This window comes from Echiichthys vipera (assembly GCF_963691815.1).
Source record: "Echiichthys vipera genome assembly, chromosome: 2".
Taxonomy (NCBI): Eukaryota; Metazoa; Chordata; class Actinopteri; order Perciformes; family Trachinidae; genus Echiichthys; species Echiichthys vipera.
In genome coordinates, this window is record NC_139827.1 from 37,116,486 (window position 1) to 37,139,291 (window position 22,806).

The following is a 22,806-nucleotide window of genomic DNA, read 5'->3' on the forward strand; positions in this document are numbered from 1 at the left end:
TGTGCAAAGTTTAAAAAAAGTTATATATGTTTAGGCCCTCAAAAATGCGATTTAGGGGAGGAAAAATAATAACAATAATAATAATAATCAATCCAATTACAATAGGGTCCTCGCCGACTTCGTTGGTGCTCGGCCCCACATATTAATAATAATAATAATAATAATCATCCTCATTCGAATAACAATAGGTTCCTCGCTGACTTTGTCAGTGCTCGGGACCTAATAATAATAATAATAATTAAAGCTTCAAGCAATGATGAACGGGCCCTCGCACATGGTGCACATACTGGCCAATGTCGGGGAAATTGGCCAGTCTCCGGCCGATGCGGTCGCGCTAACATCAAACAAAAATGAAGGGCGTGGCTCTGAAGGCAATCCATGGAAACTTTTGCCCTACTTCCTGCATCCACCATGTGGCGCTAGAGAGCACCCACCAAACATGCTTTTATATGTTGTATATCAAACGAAGAACACACATTAATAAATTTGTTGTGAATATGATGAAGTTCGTCATATTAGGCTAAGTTCCTGTTGCCAACAGGTGTCGCTGTGGCTGTCAGTAAATATTGATGTGTTGGTGTGTTCATTTGGGTCTCCTTTCATTCCTCAGAAATCTTGTGTAAAGTTTGGACAATGTATGCTAAAGTTACAGCAACTTCCTGTTTCCTAACATGACGCCAATATTTCCCGCTGGGCCATGGCCAGACACTTCAGAAAAACAAAACGATATGAGGTAACTTTGATCACTATGGTTTTTAGACAGTACAGGCTGACTTTGTAGGTGATGAGATTTAATCTCTAGGATGAGTTCATTAAAGTATGACACCATCAAAAAGCCACATATTTCCTGTTGCCAATAGGGGGCGCTCTGACTATGAGTGACTATTTAGATGGGGTTCTGTTCAGGACAGGATTTTCATCAACCATCAGAAATTTGGTCAAGATTGGACAATGTATGATCAAGTTACAGCAACTCCCTGTTTTTATAATGTGACACTGATGTGATATTCGCCGACACACTAAGACCACATGCTCCAGAAAAATGAAGCAATATGGCGTAACTTTGATCACACACGTCTTTAGATGATACTGGCCAATTTTGAAGTCAATCAGGTTAAATTTCTAGGAGGAGTTTGTTAAAGTATGACTAGTGCAAATGTCGGAAAATGGCCATAAAATCCAAAATGGCCAACTTGCTGGTTAGTTTATAATATTGCTCCAGGAGGCTTTTTTGTACGTCTGGAGGTGTTATATATGCCTTCCGATTTTCATTAACGTATGTCCATCCTTGGGACATTTGGGGCATATTAGACAACTATTACTCAAGTTATAGCTACTTAATGTGTTCTATTGAGCCGTTGGTTTGTTTAGGCCGAGGGTCTTGTCATGAATAAGAATTTTGATGAAGATTGGACAATATGCTAAAGCCACAGCAACTTCCTGTTTCTTAACCTGCCCGACTTCTTGCTTCAACTGTGTGGCGTTAGACAGCACCTACCAAACTTACTTTGCCTTGCTGTACATCAAACCAAGGTCACACATTGAAAATTTGATGTGAATCAGATGAAGATTGTCATATATGGCTGACTTCCTGTTGTCAACAGATGACACTGTGGCTCTTAGTAAATATTGAGATGTTGGTGTGTTCAGGCAAGGGGTCTTTTCATGCTTCAGAAACATGGGGAAGACTGGACAATGTATGCTAAATTTACAGCAGCTTCCTGTTTCATAACGTGTCACCAATATTCGCCACCAGGCCACGGCCAGATGCTCCTGAAAAACAAAAACCATATGAGGTGATGATTGGGAAGCCCTAATAACAGAATTCACTTTCTATATCCCTAAAATTAAACTCACTACATGCTCATAATCTGTTTGGTTCTTATTGAGTAATTCTTCTTTAGAACAATTTAGCAAAACAATTTAAAGGACGTGTGGAGCGGCATGAGGAGCATCACTGGCTACAAACCATCTGGTAGCCAGACAGTAGGAGGTGGTACTGAACGTGCCAATGAGCTGAATCTGTTCTTCAACAGATTTGATGAAAGGGCTCTGGACCACCCCCCGACGGCTCCTCCACAACCATCCACCTCCAAACCCCCCCTCAATTCCTTCCTGACTTTGCCCTACCTGTCCCCTCCCCCCCGCCATCACTTCTCTCCACCCCCACCAACGCAGACAGACCTTCACTGCAGAGCAGGTGAGGAACGAGCTGTGCAGACTCCGCCAAGGCAAGGCAGCAGGTCCCGACGGTGTCAGCCCGAGGGTCCTCAAAGCATGTGCGACCCAGCTGAATGGAGTCCTACAGTACATCTTCAACCTTAGTCTTGAGAAGGTCCCTGTGCTGTGAAAGACATCCTGCCTGGTACCAGTACCGAAGAAGGTTAATCTCAGCACCTCTGAAGACTACAGACCGGTGGCGCTGACGTCGCACCTGATGAAGTCCCTGGAGAGGCTGGTCCTGTCACTTCTTCGGCCCCTGGTCAGCTCATCACTGAACCCTCTACAGTTTGCCTACCAGCCGAGACTAGGTATGGAGGACGCTATCATCTTCCTGCTCCACCGTGCCTGCGCCCACCTGGACAGACCGGGAACCTCAGTGAGAATCTTGTTCATGGACTTCTCTAGTGCGTTCAATACCATCTGGCCTGCTCTGCTGGGAAGTAAGCTAATGGCGATGCAGGTGGACCCTCCCCTGGTTTCCTGGATTTATGGATTACTTGACGGGTCGACCACAGTATGTCAGACTGCAGGACGAAGTGTCACTGTGGTCAGCAGCACTGGAGCTCCACAGGGAACTGTTCTTTCCCCCTTTCTGTTCACCCTGTACACCTCAGACTTTCAGCTCCTCTCTGAGTCCTGCCACTTGCAGAAGTTTGCTGACGATTCTCCATTGTTGGCTGCGTCAGTGAGGGGAAGGAGGAGGAGTACAGGGGCGTTTCCATGCATTTAATTATTTGCCTTTTGTCACACATGCATCGTTTTATACCTTTTTAACTATGTATGTCACAAATGTATGTAACAGTATGTGCCTATTTTTGGAAAGGAAAATACTCATTCTAAAAATGTCAAAGTGGAATGCTTTTTCCCATTTATCTGCTGTAAATTTAGCAGGACCTGCAAGAGTTTCAGAATGATTTGAATTTCCCCGTTTGTAACCCCATTTAATTATTAACTCACTTCAATGTGCTTTAACTTTCAATGCGCTTATTTATCACAGAATCTTTTCAACACACTCTGATCTTCCCACACAAGTGATTGTATGGTTAGATCTTATACAAATACACACTCTAACTTTGGATGACTTTTTCAGCCAGGTGGTTTCATGCAAAGCACCCTGTGACACTGACATTAGTTACCTGAAGTTTATTTCTGTTTCATTATCAGAGATACCCCTATTTTATTTGTAATCCTTCACTTATGCAAATCATACATGCAGTTATAATATTATTCTCTTCTAAAGGATTTATCTAGAAGTCATTAATTTTTTCTCAAATGACCATATCATATTTCAAACACCTTTTCTCCCATAGAGGCAACCAACTCCCCCTTTTTATTTTATCCTATTTTAATAGTTTGCTCTATTTATTATCATTATCATGATCATAACTTGTGCAACAATTGTTTTCATTACATCCACTTGTCAGTGGAGCCTCAAGGCAGAGGACTTGTATTACAAAAAACTACAAAAAAAAGCACGTCCCCAATGTTTATCAATGCCCCTGCCAATTCTTCAAACTTAATTCTCTTTCATCAATGTCCCCGACATTTCAAGTGCTCTGAGCTCGTCTTCAACAGGCTCCTAGCCTTTCATCCCCGACACATCAATGTCCCCGACATTTGATTAACCCACTATGCAATTCATTCATATATTATTTGCTGTTATTACATGTATACAACAGGCTCATGACAATTCCATATCCCATTTATTTCATTATCCAAAATTCTTTACAAAAGCTGTTCTGATCCATTATGCCATTTAATCAAGGTCCCCGACATTTCATGTGCTCCTAGCACATCTTAAACGTGTCCCTGATGTATATGGGCTCCCAGCCTTGTGTCCCAGACAGATTAAACATTTCCGACTTTATTTCCGGCTCCCAGCCTTGTGTCCCTGACACATCAATGTCCCCCGACATTTGATTAACCCACTATGCAATTCATTCATATATTATTTGCTGTTATTACATGTATACAATTTTTTTCATATTTATTTGTATCCAAAATATAATTACCTTTCCGTTCTCACACTCGCCTCCACTCATAGACTAAATACAGTATTTAGTTATTATGACAACAGGCTCTGCTTACCTTCTTATTTGGACGCCCATATTAGTATGGAGGTTTAGGCCCAAGTCCAAATTTCACTACCGCTTTTAATTAAGATCACATCGGGGTCACCAAATTTGTTGTGTTCTTACTCAAGGAAAGCAGAGTACTTTTTAAAGTTTAAAAAGTTTATTATAAAAAAACTGAAAATAACTTCAGCCTGGCCAGGGACTCTCTCTTGGGTCAGAGGCTGACAGCCAAGCTGTTGCTTTGACCACCGAGGCAGAAAGAGCACCAAGCCCCTCCTTCACAAAGGATTTATAGCGCAATAAAGTCTTTGAGTTGTTGTTATTGGTTCAGAATGTTGCTAAGGCAGTTCCTGGTTCCATCATTCCCAGACTAGCTCTCATTCATTCATGAGTTTGACTACTCTGAAGAATCCAGCCTTCTGTGGGGCTGACCCCCCTCATTTTATTGCACCTAGTTTTAATCTTGAACATATCTGCAACATCCTTTAAATGGCACCCGTGTTAAATTGATAATATTGTGAAGGCATGCTAAATCATTTTTATTTAACTTTGATACGTACGCAGTGAGTTATAACAAAACTTCAATTATATTGACAAATATACACCTCATGTTTAAAAAATCCCCACAGAAGTGAAGGAAAATTCACTTCCTCAGAGTATTAACTCAATCTCAGGTGGCAAAATAAAAGTAAACAAGATAAAAATATCTGAAAACTCTAAATTTGAATCTTTAAATTACTCCTCAATTAATTCAAAGTGATGAATGTGTGACCATGATTAGCTTGGAAACTTACCTACGTTATGCATCCATTAGATGGAGCTGCGCTAAAGGGAATGTCAACAACACAGTCAGACAGGTCAGTCAAACTTTATTACCGTAATAGATTATCGGTACAAACCAGCGTTCTGACAACTCCGTTCACTCCCAAAATGAACAGCTGTTTTATTATTTTCCCCAAGGTAAAGTCAGTAACGTAGTATTTTCGTGACAGTTTAACTTTTAACAACAGCAAGGTATAACATGTAGTGCAACATTTATATAACATAGTCGAGGGGAACTTTTCCTTGATTCAGTAAACACGTAAAAAACGTCCGTAAAAAAAGTCTGATACTGTTACGGTAAATCAAACGTTAGTGCAATCACAATATAGTAACACTCGTAAAGCTCACTTTATTACGGTAATTTATTCCTCATCCACGAATCCCTCGAATTCTTCTTCTTCAGTGTCCGAATTAAACAGTTGGGCGAGTACGACATCTAACATGCCCGGCTCCGTCTCGTCAACGTCCTTGTTAATAGAGTCAGTATCGCTGCTGTTGTCTGGCAGTTCAGTGATGATTCCTGCCTTCCTGAAAGCTCGGACCACAGTTGAGACAGATATGTCAGCCCAGGCATTAACGATCCACTGGCAGATAGTGGCGTATGTCGTCCGGCGCTGTCTCCCCATCTTGGTGAACGTGTGTTCGCCTTCTGTCATCCACTGCTCCCACGCAGTTCGCAGTCTAGCTTTGAATGCCCTGTTGACACCAATATCTAGCGGCTGGAGTTCTTTTGTCAATCCACCCGGAATGACGGCGAGTGTTGAATTAGTGTGCTTCACTTGTTTTTTGACACCATCGGTGATGTGGGCGCGCATGGAGTCGTAGATCAAAAGGGAAGGAGCTGTGTGAAAAAAGCCACCCGGTCTCTTCACGTAAATGGCTCTTAACCACCCACTCATCTTTTCTTCATCCATCCATCCCTTCGAGTTAGCTTTGATGACGACGCCGGCAAGGTCTTCCTCTTGAAAATAACCATAGGTGGAAGCTTCTGACCATTAGCCTGGCAGGCGAGAACTACAGTGAAGGATGACTTCTCACTCCGTGTGGTGCGAACATTAACCGTACGTACTCCCGTTTTATCCACAGTGCGGTTCACAGGAATGTCAAAGGTGAGCGGAACCTCATCCATGTTGATGATGTGCTCTGGCTGGATCTTTTTTTCGCAAATCTCTTTTTTGCAGTATGCGCGGAAAGTGGCCAGCTTTTCTTGGTAGTCTTTTGGCAGTTGCTGTGAAACAGTAGTTCGTGTGCGGATGGATAGATGACGTCTTTTCATAAACCGAAAGCACCAAGAAGGACCGCCTCTAAATTCAGTGTCAATGTTAAGTTTGCGTGCTAGCGCTGTTGCCTTCAGTCGTATAGTGATTGTACTGACACTTCTACTCGCTGCTCTCTGTTCAACAACCCACTGTTCGAGTTTGTCCTCCAACTGTGGCCATCTCGCGTTGTTCCCTCGGAAACTCTGTTTAGTCTTCTTTACTTGGCGCAGGTCGTCTTGTTGCTTCCTCCACTTCCGCACCATTGATTCGTTAATGTTAAATTCTCTGGCTGCTGCTCTATTCCCGTGTTCTACTGCGTGACCAATGGCCTTGAGTTTAAACTCTGCATCGTGGCGTGTCTCTTAACAGGAGCCATTTTGGGGTCTTTAAACACCAATGGAAATGAAACGGCTCGCCTCGCGCAGTCATATATCCCAGCATGCACCGCACGTTACTTTTTCTACGGGGGAAAATAGAGTCGGCGGCTGCTTACCGTAGTTGCGAGAGCTGTTGCAGCTCAATATTGATCCATATATAAGGCGTACTGGATTATAAGGCGCACTGTCGGCTTTTGAGAAAATTGAAGGTTTTTAGGTGCGCCTTATAGTGCGGAAAATACGGTACTGCACCAAAGCAACACCTACTGGAGCCTCCTCTTTCTTTGTATTCAGTACAACTGAATACCTTAGGTAGTCGACCTACTTCTGTACACTGAGCTAGAGATATTGATATTTGTTATGATTTTCTTTTTCTTTAAAGTGGAACTATTATGCTTTTCCTTATTTTCTGTAATATATTTTGTTATAATGTTGGATGTTCATGCTAAACATGCTCAAATAATGAGGTAAACATGTGTATGGGTAACCAGTCTAACCCCCCATGAGCAAAGCTGCTCAGGATACAGACTGCTGTCAACGCATCCTTTTAGTTTTTTCTACTTTTTTAGTGGTTTGACATCAAGCCTTTTTGGATTTTCAAATAAGGTCATCTGCTCCAGGCACTGCATGCCGGTCACACCTACGAAGTACAGCTACGCACAGCTCTGGTAGAACATGCTGCTGTTTACTACATGTAGCTACATTCTAACAACAGACAGAGCTGTTGTTCATTGCTCCCTAATTTGTGTTGTGTTTTGGAGGACAGGACAGGCGCTGCAACAATTCATGTCAAACAGGGTGAAGGAGCCATCAGCAGTATAAGAAAAGTGTTGGGGGTTTTGGGGATTCTTTTTTTATTATTATTATGATTCTCCAGAGGCACCCACACTGTGGCCAGCATGCAGGAGAATTCATGTATCACCTCTTTTGAGCTGGAGTGATGGAAAAACCATATAAGGATTTTCCAGCAAATCTCTCGCCATATAGTTGAGCTTGAAGTTTTCCATTATATCTCACTGAAGTTAGCCCGATCATCTTCCTTTAAAACAAGGTTTCCTTCCTGTTCCCATTTTTGTTTTACATACAATGAACCACATTTTATTTTTTGTAACCCCTTGTAGATTCTTGAGATGAGTTTCTGGTTAGAGCCAGCACGATAAGCCTCTATAAACAGTTTCAGCAGACTATTGTCCCGGCCTGTTTGTGTACCCTCCTTTTGTATTTTGTTAATATAATGCCTGATCTGCAGGTATCTGTAAAAATCACCCTTGTACAAGCCAAACTGCCTCTTCAGATTTTGGAAGCCATTCATATTCCCCTTATGTAAGAATGTGCAGTATGCTGTAAAACCTTGCAAAACCCTATCTCTTAAATCTTGCGTCCATTTTTTTAGGCAAAAAATCTGGATCAAATGCGGACCATCTCAGGTCCTTTGCCTCTTCTTTCAGGTGATTTTGAGCTACTACCTTGTTCCACATCTTAAGTGATAAACATATCCATGGGTTACCCAATTCCTTTAAATTATTCACCATGCCCTTGTCCCCAATTGCAGCCTGCATTGGAAATTCTTCTGATATAGCTCTTTCAATCTGCTTCCATATAGCGCAGTATCCTGGGTTGCACTAGCATATTATTGGCCTTAATTGAGCAGCAGTATAGTAATCTTTTAAGCATGGGAGAACGATCCCAGCCTTGGTTTTTGCCAATTGTAAACTGATATTTGATTCTTGGCCGCTGTTCCTGCCAAATGAACCTTGAAATGTGCATGTCCAACTACTGAAATTTTTGGTCAGGTATGTCTAATGGAAGGGACTGAAAGAGATACAGCAGTGTTGGCAAAATAACTATTCTGACAGATTCCACACGTGACCCAAAATTAAGAAAAGGTATAAAATCCCATCTCCTTATGTCTTCCCTAATCTTTTTGTTCAGGGGGAAGTAGTTAAGTGAAAACAACATTCTCAAATCTATTGGAATATTTACCCCCAAATGTCTGATTGAATCCGAATCTCGTTTAAAGTTGTACTTATTTTTCACATTTACAGAGGGGCTGTAATTATAACAGAGAATTTGTGTTTTTGGAACATTCAGCTTATATCCTGAGAAGGATCCATATTGTTCCAAAAGTACAAATATCCGTGCCAAAGAATGTTCTGGGTCGAGAACCAATACATCATCAGAAAATAACAAAATCATTTCTTTGCCTCCCAGCAGTGGCGGGGCAAGGGTCCTTTGGGGCTCCAAGCAAGAAATTTGTGGGGGCCCCACCCCATCCCTCCACAGTGAAAAAAAATCGTTTTTTGCACACAATTTCTGGGACATTTGATATGTATACTGAAAACAATACTTTAGAAGAGATTAGGGGTTCTCAAAGTGAATTTCAGGGAGGAACAGAAATTCTTAAAACCCTACGCCTATCAATAATTGTTGTAAATTAACTGACACCAACACAATATAAAATATGAACTTTTTTTATTACAAAAAATAGAAATCTGAATTTTGTTAACAATAAAATAAATACAAAAATAAAATTGACTGTTCACATTTGGGTCTTGATGGAGCTGATGACACAAAAGGAAAAACAACAACAACAGGGTATATTTGTTATAAATAATCTTTAATAGCATGGGCTAATTACAGCAATTCTTGTTGCAGTTATTATTATTGTCATTGTTATATGTTCTCTATGGAAGTAAAAAAAAAATTATTTAACTCACAGTCATCTGTGTCAGCAGTTGGACTTGATCTCTGATCATCGGTTGGATGTTCCTGCGCAGGAGGTTGGGAAACCACTGTGCTGCTGGAGGTGGATGTTGATGGAACTAAACTCAAAAAACAACAACAGGGCATATGAGAATCTCTAAGGGCAGGCATATGATTATGTATGTGCACAGCATTTTCTACTACTACAGCTTAATACTACTGCCATGAAGAATATTAAGGCATAACATTATCAATTGTGGAATAATGAACTTACAGTTGTCATCATCAGGGATGGGAGGGGGAACATCATCCTTCCCTGGATGTGTTGGTTTTAAAAAAGAGAGTAATGATCCTGAGGAGAGATGTGAGGGAAACATATTGTTAAGTTCAACATGTATTATGCACTTGATGTACTCTTGTGGTGGGTGCACATATCATATGTACTGCCAAACACATATTTCTCCCTTTCTGGCACTATTAAGTTCATCTCATCATTATGCAAAGCTTATCATAGAAGGTGTTCTTTAGTATTACATACTACAGTGGAAACCGCTTATAGTGATCACGTTGGTCCAGAGCCAATTTGATCACTATAAGCGGTTGGTCGCTATAACCGAAATCTTATTGCAGTATTTCACATTTTTTATGCAGAATATTATCTAAACGCCATTTGTATCGTTTTTCAATGAAAACAATTGCACGAAACGAACCGTTTCAGCATTTACTGAATTTTATTATGGTTTCAAACACATTCGTTTCAAATGCTTCTTTTGAGAGGAACCATGCAAGTTATATTACTGCGCAGTGCGCAGACATAACTCATAAATACATAAATACAAATACAGTAACTTCTTCTGTGCGTCGGCTCTGCCGTGAAGCCGGTGCATTTTTTTTAAACAAGTCTTAAAATAAACTTTGAAACACTGTTTCATAGAACAACAACATAGAAGATAACAACGGCATCAAGAAGAGTTAAGCTACGTCTGTTTTGTGTTGCGGCTCCGCTGCGCCGCGTTAAGAAGTCACTTCAAATGTTTCCATGGATCAGTGTTGTCTAACACCAAGTTCACTGCTTTTTCAAAACGATAAAAAAAAATCTGTCATAAGCCTTGAGGAGACGTTTCTCATCAGGTGGCAATGACTTCCCTTTTCCAGCCATGATTCGCGCGCTTGCTGCCGGTGTCAACTCCTTACATTAGCTAGCTGTTAGCTCACTCGTTAGCTAGCTGTTAGCTCACTCGTTAGCTAGCTGTTAGCTCACTCGGCAGAAGCAGACGTCCAGCGAGGAATCGCGGGAGTAAAACATAAAATAATAATATTTTTTAATAATTTAAAATTATTTTTGCACGTTTTCATTCATAAAATGAGAAAAAAAATTAACACTATAAGCGGATTTCTCGATCACTATAAACTAATTATTTAAACAGCATTTGTATAGAAATGATTCTGTCCCAAGCCTTTTGATCCATATAAGCGGTTGATCACTATATCCGTGATCACTATAAGCGGTTTCCACTGTATTAGGCTGTTGTTGTTGTTGTTGCTGTTGCTGTTGCTGTTGTTGTTGTTGTTAGACTGTCTGCCTCACTAAACTTTCTGTTGTTTTCTGCTGGTTGAGACTGGAGAGTGGCGCACATCTCCTCCTGCTAGCTAGCTTCATGTAGCTGTGTCATGTTACGCATTCGTCATAGCTTAGTTTTTAGCTCATTAGCCGCTATGGAGTCCGTGACGACACAACACAGTCAGTCAGAAAAACATAACAATGCACTTACCACTGTCTTTCTTTCGTTTTTCCTCCCTTTCCTTCCTCTGTTTTTTCTTTTCTGCCCCGCTGGGATAACTCCTCTTCATCTTTTCGCAAGCACGGAGCTCGGTGTAAGTGGGCGGAGCTCGGTGCTAAACAAACAATCAAACCTGCGGTTCGCGCTGATTGACACAGACATCGCCGATGGCCCCCAAGGGGGGTTGCTACGTCGCTTTTTCATAGTAAATGCCCGTTGTTGTCGTTGCCGTGCCGTACATTTATTAGCACTTGGGGCACCGGTCACTGGGGAGGATGCCCAAGTGGGGGCCCCCTGGAAGCCGGGGCCCCAGGCAATTGCCTGGTTTGCCTGTTGGCAAGCCCCGCCCCTGCCTCCCTGCATTGCTATTCCTTTAATATTATCTTCCTGAATGATCCATTGGCTCAGGGGCTCAATAAAGATTGCAAACAAGAGAGGGCTAATTGGACAGCCCTGTCTTGTTCCTCTTTCTAATGAAAAAGGATCGGATACAGCCCCATTCATTTTATTTCTCACCTTGGGCTATCATAGAGAGCTTGTATTATTTTAATAAAGTCACTATGAAATCCAAATTTTTCTAAAACTCTATACAAAAAAGACCAATTTACACAACCAAAAGCTTTTTCTGCACCTAGCCCCACCAAAGCTGCTTCTAAATTATGTTCTGTTATATAGTCAATTACTTGTAATGTCCTTCTGATATTATCTTGAGTTCGTCTTTCTCCAATGAAACCTTTCTGGTCAAGGCTCATAATTTGTGGTAACAATCCCTCTATGCGTTTGGTCAGTATATGGGTAAATATTTCATAATTCTGGTTCAACACGCTTACCGGCCTAAAATTACCGCAAACAGACTTATCCTTCCCCTTCTTCAGAAATTAATGATACTACCGCCTCCCTCCAAGAGGGTGGTATACTTTTCTCTTTAAGAACCCAGTTAAAGGTGGACTGCAACAAAGGGACCAAAGAACCCTCCATGATCCTGTACCATTCAGAAGGGAACCCATCCGGACCTGGAGCCTTATTTGATTTAAGATGTGATGTGGCTGAACGAATTACTTTCTCTGTTATCTTAGCTACGAGATTCTTACTTTGTTCACTATTCAGTTTGGGCAGATTAATCTTCTGAAAGAAATCTTCCATTTTCTCTCCATTAACTTGAGGTTGGGAGTATAGTTATACTTTTCAGAACAATCTTGTATTTCTTTTAATTTGTAGTGTATATTATTAGTAATATAATTTTTTTACTTTATGAATTGAATTTTCTGCTTGTTGTTTTTTCAGCCTATGAGCTAAAAGTTTACTGGCTCTTCCCCCTATTTCATATTTCTGTTTTGTAAAAATGTAAAACAAAAAAATTAAAACATTTTTTTTTTTTTGTATGTCTTTTGCATAGATCTAATTTATTTCATTCTTTTTTTTTTCTTAAGTAGCTCTCTAATTTCCAGATCATTTGTGTCTGGGATTTTGTTCCAATTGTTTTAATTCCCCTTCCAACTGAGCTCTCTTTCTCTTTCTGCCTTGCCCTCTTTAGGTGGGCACTGTATCCAAGAACAGCTTTACAGTCATCCCATAACATTGGAGGGGAAACTTCACCATTGTCATTCTGTTCCAAGTATTCAGCAATATCCTTCTTGATTTATTCCTTTATCAGATTCAGTACAAAAGTATTTATACTCCATAAGGTATCTCTCCGATACTGTTCAAGATCAATTTTAAATAAATAGGGCTATGATCTGTCTGAAAGGTCCATGCTCCCCAGGTGGCAGCCATCAGTTTAGGATTTAATCTTTTGTTTAGATTCCCCCCACAGATAAGAATCGCATGGGTCTCCGACATTTTCAAATCAAATATCTGTTTAAAAAACTTCCAGTCAGAATGAGAGGGAGCGTAAATACTTAATAAAGTAACCGATTAAATTTCCCCCCATGAAAATAAATCTTACCTTTGTGTCTTGTGTCATGTTTCCATTGAAGGTGACTGTTACGTCTGGCGAGCATAGTGGTAAAGGCCACGGCATGTTGTGCAGTAATGGGGAGATTTTTAGACTGGGGAAGCCTAAGAAGATCATTCAAGGGGATTTGGTTCAGAATTTTTGTTAAGAGCCTGTTCAAGGATTTGAAATATATCAGACCAAAATTCAAAAAGCTTTGGGTACGTCCAGAAGATGTGTGCGTGGTCGGCTGGGGACTGCTTACTGCGGTTACAAGTGTCACTGTGACTAGGTTATATCTTAGCCAATTTAGTGTTAGGTGAAATAAGCTCTATGAAGCACCTTCCATTGCAATAGGCAATGCCTAAAACAGGGGGGAAAAATGAACCCAAGACAAGACAGTAACATTGTGACCAATCTAAGGGCTACTTCCATAGAAAAAAAAAAACATCTGAGCTCTCCGACTTGCAACTAACGGGATCTCCTCCCTTAACTAACATTGTTGGACCCCTCGAGTCACATGAGAATAATAACAATAATAATAAATAAAAAATAATTCTGATGATTCAGTGACAGTGAAAATAAATGAAATTAGCCAGCAGAGGGCGCCAAGATGCCTTAGTGCAGGCAGGCCATGAAATAATTTCTCTACATCAAACAAGATGAATAGAATGCCTGTCTATATGAGGCTCGTCTTTGGTGAAATCAGCAGCTTTCTGCGGTCATCAGGTCTCCTCCCCCTACTCCTCCTCCTTACAGACCCCTTAGCTTCCCCTCACCACCTCACTTCAAACCTACCTATTCCACCCCTCCCCTCTGCTCTACATCATGTCCTCCACAACCTGGTGACCTCAGCCCTCCCCCAAAGAACACCTCTACAGTGTCCTTCACGTCTGACCTGGTGAGAAGACAGTTGACAAGACTCCACTCTGGCAAAGCTGCCGGCCCCGATGGCATATTTCCAAGGGTGCTTAAAGCCTGTGCCGCCCAGCTGTGTGGAGTACTGAGTCAAGTCTTCAGCCTGAGCATGCACCTCCAGAGGGTCCCTGTGCTGTGGAAGACGTCCTGCTTCATGCCAAAGACGCTGTGTCCCAGTGGCCCTCAGGACTGGAGATCGGTCGCCCTGACGTCCCACATCATGAAGACCATTGAGAGACTCGTCCTGGAGCAGCTAAGGCCTATGGTCAGGCCCTTTACTGATCCGCTACAGTTCGTTTACCAGCCCCGCCAGGGAGTTGAGGACTGGATCACCTACCTGCTGAACAGAGTCTACAGTCATCTGGACAAACCTGCGAGCACTGTGAGAGTCATGTTCTTTGACTTCTCCAGTGTCTTCAACACCATCCTTTTGGCTCTACTGGGTGAGAAGATGGCTGCGATGCAGGTGGAGGCCCCCATCGTGTCCTGGATGGGTGAACTGATGGGCAGACCACAGTGTGTACGCCTACAGAACTGTGTGTCTGACAGGATGGTCAGCAACACTGGGGCTCCACAGGGGACTGTCCTCTCTCCCTTTCTCTTCACCCTCTTTACCTCAGACCTCAACTATTGCACTGCCACCTTCAGAAGTTTTCTGATGACTCAGCAAAAGTTGGCTGCTTGACTGTTGTGGGCAACTTTGTCACTTGATGTGAGCTGAATCGTCTGCAGCTCAATGTGACTAAAACATAGGAGCTCGTATTGGATCTGAGGGAGGTGAAAACACCGTTGACCCCTGTCTCCATCCAGGGGGACCTGTGGACACTGTAGAGGAGTATTAGTACCTGAGGGTGTACTTCAATAACAAGTTGAACTGGATTAGAAAAGCAGAGGCTGTCTACAAAAAGGGCCAAAGTCAACTCTTTTTCCTGAGGAGGCTGAGGTCCTTTAACATCTGCCGGACGATGCTGAGGATGTTTTATGAGTCTGTTGTGGCCAGTGCGATCTTCTTCGCTGACACATGCTGGGGCAGTGGGCTGAAGTTCGCAGAAACCAAAAGACAGAACAAACTGATCAGGAGGGATGTTGTGGGGGAGGAGCTGGACACCCTGACAACCGCGGCAGAGAGGAGGATGCTGTCCAACCTCCGGTCTATCTTGGACAATGTCTCCCACCCTCTGTGCGACACCCTGGCCCAGCAGAGAAGCACCTTCAGCAGAAGACACCTCGCACCCAGATGCACCACTGGAAATCTTTCCTGCCTGTGGTCATTAAACTATACAACGTATCCCTTAGAGGGTCTGTCACCCCCTCTCTGTAATACCGACTCAATCATAAACAATTTGTTCTTTGAAGGTTATTACAGTACTTTTGATCATTATTTACATTACCATTGTAATTTTTATATATACATCTATATATATAGTTGTATATATACAGTATACTGTTTTATATTTCTGTTTTTACAAATATGCTATCCATATAATATTGTTGTTGTTAAAGTTGTTGTTTGTATAGCTAGAGTTTGAAACAAAAACAATTTTCCCCGGGGATTATTAAAGTATTTCTGATTCTGATTCTGTTTCTGAAGCCTGGAAACCCAGGTTGTAAAGCTCAGACATAACCTCTCGGTATTTCTGCTATTCTTCTACCACCTTCGGTGCTTAGTTCTCATAGATGGCGATGGGGTAGCCTCTGTACTGTAGTTTGCCTCTCCTGGTGAGGGCTTCACGTATGATTTTCTCCTTCACCTGGTATCTATGCAGCCTGATAATGAATTGCCGTGGTCTCTGCCCTGGCTTTGGCTTCTCGGAGAGCTTGTGGTTAGCCCTGTCACATTCCGGCGGTGATTCCAGGAAGCCTTTGCCTCCATGCTCCCAGAAGAAGGCTGCCGGCCGCGGACCCTTCACTGATTCCGGTACGCCAATCACTCTGATGTTCTGGCACCGGCTGCAGGACTCCAGTTCGCTGACTCTAGCTAAGAGTTTAACATTGCTCTCTGTTAGCGTGGCACAGGAGGCCTCCAGCGTTAGCAGACGCTCGTCTTGTAGATTTGCATTTAGAATTTAGAATTTATTTATTCAGGCTAGCCCCTTGAGATGAATCATCTCCTTCGAGGGGGGCCTTCAATATAATGGTATACATAATACAAAGTCATTGAGATTTACCTCAAGGGCTTGGACTTAGACTTCTTTTTATTGATCGTTTGGGATGACTCCTGCAAGGAAATTTAGTTTCCAGCAGCTTACAAAAACACAAGGGAGGTATAAATACAATAAAAATTAAAATACAATATAGGATAACCGATAAAATCTTAGCTAAATAAATACAGAAAGTATAAAAAATAAACAGTAAGCAATAAACTCTTAGTCAAAAATATGAGGTAGATGTAAGAATAGAGGTCAAATAAAATTCACACAAAGTTAAATCAGATAAGTTAAATGTAGAGCAACTAGGAGGAGCCTATCTTCTGGCATGGTGGGACACTGTGAGATGGACGTGGTCCAGCTTTGCTTCGAGCGTTGAAATGGAGGCTTTGAGATCGACAAAGAGGGCTTTGAACTCGGCAGAGAGAGCTGCACGGTGCACTTTCAAGAGGTTAGTAATGGGCACCATGCTAACCGCGCCACCTGCCTTCTCTGCAGGGTTAGCCTTCGCTCCCCTCTTTTACAGTCTGTCTGGTCGCATGCGTTGGCATTTTTCGGTGTTGTATCCGTCAAACGATACAAATATTACTATTGTAGTGACTTTCGGGTTCCTGAAACGGGAAATTTTCAAAAATTGCGGGAGCAAGACTCGACCCGTGTCTACTCCATCTCAGCCAAACCTGAAGTCCTCCAAGCGCTATGTTTGGCGGAAACCAAACACAGCACACCACCCAAAACACACCATACCTAGAGTGAAGTATGGTGGTGGCAGCATTATGTTGTGGGCTTGTTTCTCTTCAGCAGGGACTGGGCAATTGGTCAGGATTGAAGAGAAAATGGATGCTGCCAAGTCCACCCAAATTCTTGAAGAAAACCTGCAGCCCCTGTTAGACACTTGAAAATGGGCAGGTGGTTCACCTTCCAGCATGACAACAACCCAAAACACACCACCAGAAAAACAACGCAGAGGCTAAAAGACAGAAAGGATGGACTTGAAGAGTGCAGTCCATCACAGCTCACCACAGAATTTGACTGAACTCAAACAGTTGCTGCAAGGAAGAATGGAGAAATATTCCCCAATCTAGGTGCACAAAGCTGGTAAAGACATATCAAAACAGACTGATGGCTGTAATTAAAGCAAAAGGTGCCTCCAAAGTATTAATTCCGGGGGACTACACACTTTTCCAACACCGGTATTCTAGTTTTCAATTTTTTATTAATTTTTCAAAAAATTTTGAAAAACAAAATTTCACTCGAATCTTGTAGGGCAAAATGTGTAAATCACGCTGGAAAAATATATATTCTTTTGTATGTTTTATAATTTCAGGCTGTAAAACAAAAAAAAGGTGACTATTTCAAAAGGGTATCATGACTTTCTATCGGAGCTGTAGGTTAATTAATGACTATAAATTGCCTGTAGGTGTGAATGTGAGTGTGAATGGTCTTCTGTCTCTGTTTGTCTCTATGTGTCCTGCGATAAACTGGCGTCCTGTTCAGGGTGTGCCCAGCCTCACGCCCGATGTGAGCTGGGTTCGGCTCCAGCCCATCCGGCGACCCCATACAAGCAGTTGCAGATGATGGATGGTGGATGGATGGATAATTACAGATAACCCCAATTTAATTTATTTCTAATTTGAGGATAGATGTACGCGATCATGCAATGTCCGCTATGAAATTTAGACACTGTCATGTATAAGTATACTGTAAAAGTCCGACAGATAATTGGATAGTGCTGCGATTCATTCACACAGAGCTCAGGTCAAATGAAATGAGAAACATCTGTATGAGCCTGAAAAGGGTATCATGGGTCCCATTCAAATACACCCATTTGATAAGATGCTAAAATACTCAGTGAGCTTATGAAAAAAAAAGAGTAAACTTTCAGATCACTGGCTGAAGACCAGTATATACTGTATGTCCTCAAAACTGAGTACCAAATTAAATGAAAGAGCAACCAAATTTTGACCTGCATCAACAAAATTAGCCTTTCGCAATGAGAATCAAATACAATAAAAATGTAATCAATATAACTTAACAGCCCATCTCTGTCTGTTTCCAGGATACTACACCTGCGTTGAAGTGATTTTTACATTGCGTCGGCAGGTTGGTTTCTACTTGATGGGGGTTTATGCTCCAACCCTGTTGATTGTCGTTTTGTCCTGGTTATCATTCTGGATCAATCCTGATGCCTCTGCAGCAAGGGTTCCATTGGGTGAGTACCAGAAATATACATTTCACATACTGTATTTGCATCCATTTACATTCAAGTATGCAGTATTCCAATATTAACAGCAGTCATGTACATCCTTCAACACTCACACGTAGGTGCACCTCACAGAGCAGAATCCTTTGTCTCTTTTTGGAAGAAAAGAGAAAGAAATGTGCTTGTCACTCACAAAGACATTAGCCTTGCGAGCGCCATTGTATTTTACTTGCAGATCAGTCTGGTAACGTGCGGCGGAGACAATTTGGAGAAATTTGCCCAAGCGACCTAACCAATCAGCATTGGTTTTGAGGCAGACTTAAGTGTGATGCAACGAGAAGCGACTGTTCAGTGTAAACAACATGGTGGCTTCTGCGGATGAGATGAGCGCAGCTATTGAGCAGGCCGCTCGCTAACACTTTTTTTCTCTTTGATCTTTTTGTTGGAATATGGACCGGTCACCTGAAATTGTGCCTTTTACTCATAAATTCACATTACACAAACGGAAAATATCCTTTACCCACATGTTGTTTACTTCCTGAGCTTTGCCTCTGCGCTGTGAGTACGGCATAAGCTTCGTTGATCCGATTGTTTGATTTGGCCCGTATGTTGGTGATAGACTGATTGTTTATCCAATCAGCAACCACCATTATCGCCCCTTCCCAAAAGATCTCCAAACAAGAGTTCCCAGATGAATATGCTGAGCAAATGTGAATCAATCCATCTGGCGGAATCAGGTTACAATGACGGAGCATACAAAGCTAAAACGGTCCTATACAGTAAGTAAGCAAACATGTGATTGCATAATCTGTAGGCCTGTGACAATTGTTGAGGAGCAGAAGTTTGTAACTTGAGTAGTATTGGTCAATCACGTTTGAGCATGCTTTGATTGCATGCAGCTGAACAGTTCAAGTGGAAATCAGAAGAGGCGGAACACATTGGTAAAAATGCAATCTCTCAACCCATCTGCTATCCTCTGATGAAGCTTTAGCTTTTCTTTATTATTCATCTGCATTAATATGCAGATATCTGTTTATAAGACTTTGGCTACGTTCATACTGCAGGTGTTAATGCACAATTCAGATTTATCGTTCAAATCCAATTTTTTGTTTGGCTGTTCACATTATGTCTTTAAATGTGGCCTGTCTATGGATTGCTGTGTAAACAGCTCACGTGTAACATAAGTAGATAAATTAAAAAAGGAAAACAAAAAGAAAAACACACTAAAACTAATAGCAAAAATAATGTTATTCAAGAGAGAGAAAGACAACAAAAAAGTAAATAAATAAAGGGTCTCCCTCCTTTTAGCACTAGGAAGTATCCTCAGCATCGTCAGGAATAACAGTAATACTATTGCTAAATAAAAGCCAGCAGTGGGTCCCAGGTTTTGTGGAATGCTTCCAAAGATCCCCTCTGTGAAAAACTTAACCTCTCCAACCAGATTATTGCATAATTTCACAGATCCAACTATTATGAGTCAGTGGAGAAACATGTTTCCATTTATGGAGAATGTTACGTCTGGCGAGCAGGGTGGTAAAGGCCACGACACGTTGTGTAGTAATGGGCAGATTTTTAGAAGAAGGGAGCCCAAAAAGAGCTGTCAGGGGATCTGGTTCCAAATTTGTGTTGAGTGCCTGTTTGAGGGTTTGAAATATATCAGACCAAAATTGTGACTAGGGTATATCTTAGCCAATTTAGCGTTGGTGAAATGGGCTCTATGTAGCACCTTCCACTGTAATAGGCCAAGCCTGGCACAAATCAAAGATGAGTGGACCAGTTTCAGAATGTCCCTGAAATGGTCATCAGTAATATCTACCCCCTAAATCCTTTTCCCATGCACTTTTAGGCAAGGAAGTGGGGACTGGGCTTAGAAGAGCGATCTTATTATAAATGACAGATACCAGTCGTTTGTGTTGTACGTTGAGAGACAGGATTTGGTCCATCTCAGCTTCAGGGGGGCGGTTAGGAAAATGTGGGAATTGCTTTTGGATAAAATGTCTCATTTAAAGGTACCGAAAAAAGTGGCTATTAGGCTGGCTGTATTTGTCCAACATAGATGTAAAGGACGCAAAACCCCACCGTTGTACAGGTCCTTAAGAGTTTTGAGGCCCTTATCTGACCATATGCCGAATGCAGGGTCGGTGCAGGAAGGGAGAAACGCATGGTTATTCAAAATTGGGGCAAGGAACGAAGCCCTTTGCAAGCCGTACTGCTTCCTGAACTGGATCCAATTTTAATGTTAAAAGTTTATTAATGTTGCAAGCCCAGAAGTAGTGGCGTAAATTAGGTGTGCTAGTGCTAGTCCACCTTCAGGTTTAGAGAGTTGAAGAATATGTTTTTTCATACGGGCCGGTTTATTTTGCCAGATAAAGGCTTTAAGTTGTTGTGAAAACTGAGTTGTAACAGTCAGTGTGAACTCTTTAAACAGGTAAAAGTGTTGGAGACAAGAGGTTAAGTACTGGAACTGGTAGTATCCAGCCATCTGATCTAGCAGATCAACCCTGTTCATGTACTTTTTATAGTCTGCAAGGCATGACAGTACATGACAGTACTATGGATATATACAATGTATATATCCATAGGTGACTTGGCTGGGAACCGGAGGGTCGCCGGTTCGAGTCCCTGTGTGGACCATGAATGGAGCGTGGACTGGTGGCTGGAGAGGTGCACTGATGGGCACTGCCGAGGTGCTGTTGAGCAAGGCACAGAACCCCCAACGGCTCGGGCGCCGGTCACTGGCAGCCCCCTCGCTCTAACATCTCTCCATTAATTGCATGTATATAGGTCCTGTTTGTGCATGTGTGTGTATTTCGGGCCTGTGTATGTGTAACTTGAATAATAATAGAGTGAAAAAATCGAATTTCCCGTTGCGTTAATGAAGTAATTCTTCTTCTTCTTCTATAATTCATAAATTATTCATACAGAATTATTATGCACTGTACATGTAGCTAAGACATACAATATTGCACTGTTTACACTTGGTGTATTGTATGTGAACGAAAAACTACTGAACTGATGATACTGAACTATCATCATTAGCATCATCAACAACAATTATTATGAACATTGGAATTACATTATTTTAACAATATAGCAGACAGTAACAACAAGAACGACTCTAATTGTAATTACTATAATAATAATAATAATCATAATGTTACCTCCAAATCATGTCAAATCTATCCCTTTACATTGCTATTGGAAGATTGGTGTGGAACAGCCATCTCTTCTGTCGCCAGTAATCCCTTCTCACCGGCAGCTTCATGATCCCCATTGCAATACACATCCCAATAAATGTTTTCATTTCCGTGACTGTAACAGGTGTCCATCTGTTTGATTTTGTCCGACCCCCAGGCGGCTCGTCACCGCGGCACCGTTGTGCATATCGGTTTGTCTCTGTTAGAAGACGCGTGGAAGGCTTTTCAGTAAAGAGTTTGGAGAACACCTGAAACGGTGTTGCATCCTCGGGCAAGACGATCTTTAGTCCTGGCTCAGGTGTAAAAACTTTTTTTGTGTGTCAGTGGTACTGCAAGGTTTTCCACGTTTCCTGAAATCCAGGGAAATCTCCCTCCGCCAAATCATCGTCGTCATTTTGGAACAGATGAAACATCCACTGTGCCTTAAGTAGTGGCTCTGGTGGTGGCTCATAATTCGGGTCAATACCGTTTTCCTCTTCAAAGCTGTAATCAGCATCATCAATGTCACTTACATCACAAAATCTCCCATCTTCTCTCGTCTCTTTTGCCACTCCTCTCTCGTCTCTCTCCTCTCTCGCACACCGGACTACACACCCACCCACAATGCATTTCGACATTTCCATGTGTGTATTCCTGCGAATTACGATGCAGGAATTGGGTCACATGTCCAGATAAAAAGCCCCAAACCCGGGAAACACCAAAGTGACGCCTACGTCTCACCCGGCGTCAAAGGGAGAAACACACACGCGCCCCTGCCGGCGGAAAGTGAATATTTACTCCCACGTCCCTCCCGTCGCAAATGGGTTAATAGAGAAACACAGAAAGAGCAGTCAGATGGATTCCTTGTAGAACCATCGTTAAAGTAAAACAGAACCATTGTTAACCACTATGTATCAGACAATGCATCCCATGGTTTTGATCCACCGTTAAACATTTCCAACCAAGAATGGTTCTCCATCTTCAGCTGTAGGATCAAAGCTCAAAAATGAAGACTGTACAGCGCTTCAGGCTGACATCAAACATAAGTGTGACAATGAGTACCATGCAGGACGTGCACACTTCGAAAATACAATAGTATTTGTTAATCGACATAAAATGTTTAAACAATCAGAGCTCGATCAGGTAGGTCAGTTGAAGTCGGTAGAGGCTGTTTGCCTCAGCAGTCACA

General features: G+C 42.0%; 1 protein-coding gene across 1 annotated transcript in view; it reads left to right on the forward strand.

The window, feature by feature from the left end:
• Window positions 1–22,806, forward strand: part of LOC310962982 (glycine receptor subunit beta-like) — a gene marked incomplete at its 3' end in the record, with an annotated part of 302,029 nt that overhangs the window by 238,160 nt on the left and 41,063 nt on the right. The window contains exon 8 of the mRNA XM_083935608.1: window positions 18,298–18,450. Coding sequence (XP_083791734.1) covers window positions 18,298–18,450 — 153 coding nt within the window. The remainder of the gene's footprint in view (window positions 1–18,297; window positions 18,451–22,806) is intronic.